The sequence below is a fragment of the Anopheles coluzzii genome, chromosome 2 (genome assembly GCF_943734685.1).
Source record: "Anopheles coluzzii chromosome 2, AcolN3, whole genome shotgun sequence".
NCBI classification, from domain to species: domain Eukaryota; kingdom Metazoa; phylum Arthropoda; class Insecta; order Diptera; family Culicidae; genus Anopheles; species Anopheles coluzzii.
Window position 1 is genome coordinate 120,970,689 of NC_064670.1, and position 3,530 is coordinate 120,974,218.

Genomic DNA, 3,530 nt, shown 5'->3' on the forward strand with positions numbered 1-3,530 from the left:
CCAAGTGGGTGTGCGCCAAGTGGGTTGGGATTTGAAGTTCCAGTTCCAGCTTGCCAAATATCGGCCTCCCTTTGCCTGAGCTGCGGCGTCTTCCATCACGATCTTGGTGTTTGCACTGGCTCCATCGTTGCTAGAAGCTACGGCCTCCTCAGGCTGGGGCATAGCCTTGGAGACGGCGATCACCGCAAACAGAGCGATCAGGACGAAGGCGAATGCGAACTTCATGTTGGTTGCTTGATTGGTTTCTGGATACAGACGTATTGAATCTTAGAAATCCTTTCACCTTTTATATAGTGTTTAATTGTAGGCACATCTTACGTAAGTTGTTAGAACAGCTGAATAAAGTCTACACAGAAACACATATTTCGGAAATGTTTGGTATGGTAGAGGGCGTGTGACGCAAATCCATAATGAAACTCAACAGCAACAATAAGAAGTAATAAATGCTAAGATTAACAAACCAAAGCAATACCTGAAACTTTGCTCTCGATTTGTTACTGGTCTGCTCACGATACAGCACGTCTTAGTGCTCGGTCTCTGGCTGCAGCTTCACATCTATGTACACACTCGAACTTCAATCAATTTTGTTTCACCTGATCCAGCCATTCCCGTGGGAGTATTTTGTATTACCTTCGCTGCCGTCAGCTATTGTCAGCTTCCTTGCTATTGTCGTTGCTGACCTTTGACCCAAGATAGGTGAATTGTGGGACGACTTTAGAAGTGCGTTCACCTATCTTTACGTCACGCCTATGTAGGTTTGGATTATTCATTGGTAGATCCGCTAATGTTGCCACCATCAGTTTGGCCTTTGCCTCATTTATCTGCAATCCGAGTTTCTCTGCCGCTTCTTCTTCTTCTTCTTCTTCTTCTTCTTCTTCTTCTTCTTCTTCTTCTTCTTCTTCTTCTTCTTCTTCTTCTTCTTCTTCTTCTTCTTCTTCTTCTTCTTCTTCTTCTTCTTCTTCTTCTTCTTCTTCTTCTTCTTCTTCTTCTTCTTCTTCTTCTTCTTCTTCTTCTTCTTCTTCTTCTTCTTTTTCTTTTTCTTCTTCTTTGGCGACTGTACCTCTAAAGAGCTCATTGCGTCATCCACTTTTGCCCTGGCTATGCTATCATATGCGGCTTTGAAATCAATGAAGAGATGGTACGTGTCGTGTTTGTATTCAGCCATCTTCTCCAAGATCTGCTGCATGGTGAAAATCTGATCAGTGGTTAATTTTCCGTTTCGGAATCCTCTTTGATGGTTTCCAACTATCTGTTCGACGTAAGGGACAAGACGATGCTGAAGGATCAGGGAGAATATTTTATTGGCGGTATTCAACACCGTAATACCCCTGTATTTGTTGCAGTCCAACATGTCTCTCTTCTTGTATATGGGGTAGATGATGCAGAGACTCCAACCACAGGGCGTCGATTCGATATCCCACAATTCACTAACAATTTAATGAATCTCGTTTTCCTCTTGCAAGACTGGAAAGATTCGATTGATGGACGTTTTACTAATATCTAACAATCTCATTGCTTGTTTTCTTGTATCTTAGCTCCAGACAATGAAATAAACTCCAGTGTTTTGTTGTATATTGTATGTCAGCATTTATTATTACTTATTCTTTCTTCTGGCAGTCAATGAGATCACAACCGATGGTGATAGCCTTCTTGATACCGTTCCACAAGTCTCCCCAGAATCCTCGGCCTCCCATTGCCTGAACTGCGGCGGCCTCCTCCGGGGTAAGCTCCAACACGATCCTGGTGTTGGCGCTGGCTCCATCATTGCTGGCGGCCTCCTCGGGCAGAGCATTGGAGACAGCGATCACCGCGAACAGAGCGATCAGAACAAACGCGAATGCGAACTTCATGTTGGCTGCTTGGTTAGCTTCGGAACTGTGACTTAATATGACTTAATAATGATTCGAGGCAACCTCCGCCTTTTATATCCGCTCACTACTGTTCGTAAGCTATTGGTACAGCTGCAAGGCATTCTCAGAATTTCCCATTGCGGAAATATGCCGTTTTCTTGGCAGGGTTGTAATTGCAACCTACCTCCAAAATAAAGATGTGTTTACATCTGCCTACATCTGTACAAATAATACTCACTGGATGCTTTTAACGCCGATATGGCAAGCCATTTTAAAAATGTTTTTAATCTTTCAAATTAATTTAATTGATTTAATTTAATTACCAGCTACATTCAATTTTATACATCTTATTAAAATAATTACAATTTTCATTTCGAAAACATGTTGATCACATCTTAATAATATAAAATAATACATTTTTACTGCAGTTTCTGTACTAAAACACATATTGCGCAATTGTTTCGTCTGGACGTGTGACGCAAATCTACCATACAATATTATTACGGAAGGAGACCCACAGTTGTTCAAATAATACTCCTTAGAAGCTTCTAGCCTAAAACGATAGCCGGTGCCAACAAGGCAGCATCTTTCTTTCTGAGTTTGCATTTGTTTTCGTAGTTTTTGTCGTATTAAACCGTTTAGCCCGGCGATGATTATTATCAACTTTTCGTTCCGCAGGCATGTACAACGCAAGCAGTTGGTTTGGAACCAAATATGCATGTAGAAAAATTGAGTTTTTTGCTACAATTTCAAGGCCCCTTGGACCTACCATCGGCATACCGGAAGGTTCATTGGCAGGTCCTGGGGACTGCCATCGGACAGAACGTGTTAAGCATACATATTTACTTCATTTTAAATATTTTATCCGAATTAAATGAGGCTGTGGAGGATATCGGATCCTTGAAGGTCACGGAAGTTTATTTGAGATTTTTTAAGACTCTGTGATATGTCAATTGAATATTTTGAAAGCTAAACTTTGATTTGTGAAACATACGAGAGTTGTTATTTGTTTTTTAATTGAGGTCAGTTTCAAAGTTATAATCAAATGCATTAATTTAAAACACTGAAACTGGTCTGGTCTTTATCAACGAGGGAGTAATATTTTGTTATAAAAATTCCGGCCTTCTTTGGCACGTATTTTTATAGTCATGTGCTAAACGATCGTCTATCTGTTTTAACGATACAAACATTAGAATGAAAATGAATTCTCAATATACAGCTGTTAAAATAAAAATTCATTCGGAACCGTTCCGATACTCATAAAAATTGCCTAGGACATCAGATAATAGTAGACATCATTGCATGTGGAAGTCATATTAATTGAAAGATAACGTAAAACACTTGCATATCAATGAATGACAGTAATAAGCAATAGCAATAATATAGAGCCTGCTGCTTTATTGTTATACAATGCCGTCCCTTGCACGACCGGTCCTGGTTCTATTTGCATCAAGTTCATCCTTGTGGTTTGTGAAAATAAGTCAAAAATGATCAGCATGACCAACAGAAATAGGAAGGGTCAGATAAACAAAGGTTTTGAATAAATTCGTGCGAATAGCAGTTGTGGAAGCCTCGTATCTTCTAAGATATATTGTGACTTTACGCTTCTTTTTTTTTAAAATTTCGCATGAATGACATAATGAGTGAAATTTATAATCGCAATTCAATGTATTCTTTCAT

General features: G+C 39.6%; 1 protein-coding gene across 1 annotated transcript; it reads right to left on the minus strand.

Moving 5' to 3' along the window:
- Positions 1-1,581: 1,581 nt before the first annotated feature.
- LOC120950810 (uncharacterized) lies at positions 1,582-1,906 on the minus strand. Its single transcript, XM_040369137.2, has one exon. It carries the CDS (start codon positions 1,848-1,850, stop codon positions 1,599-1,601), a length of 252 nt encoding a protein of 83 aa, XP_040225071.2. The 5' UTR covers positions 1,851-1,906; the 3' UTR covers positions 1,582-1,598.
- Positions 1,907-3,530: the final 1,624 nt, after the last annotated feature.

Coding starts and splice junctions, on each gene's coding strand:
- LOC120950810 (XM_040369137.2), bottom strand. CDS start 1,850: ATGAAGTTCGCATTCGCGTTTGTTCTGATCGCTCTGTTCGCGGTGATC.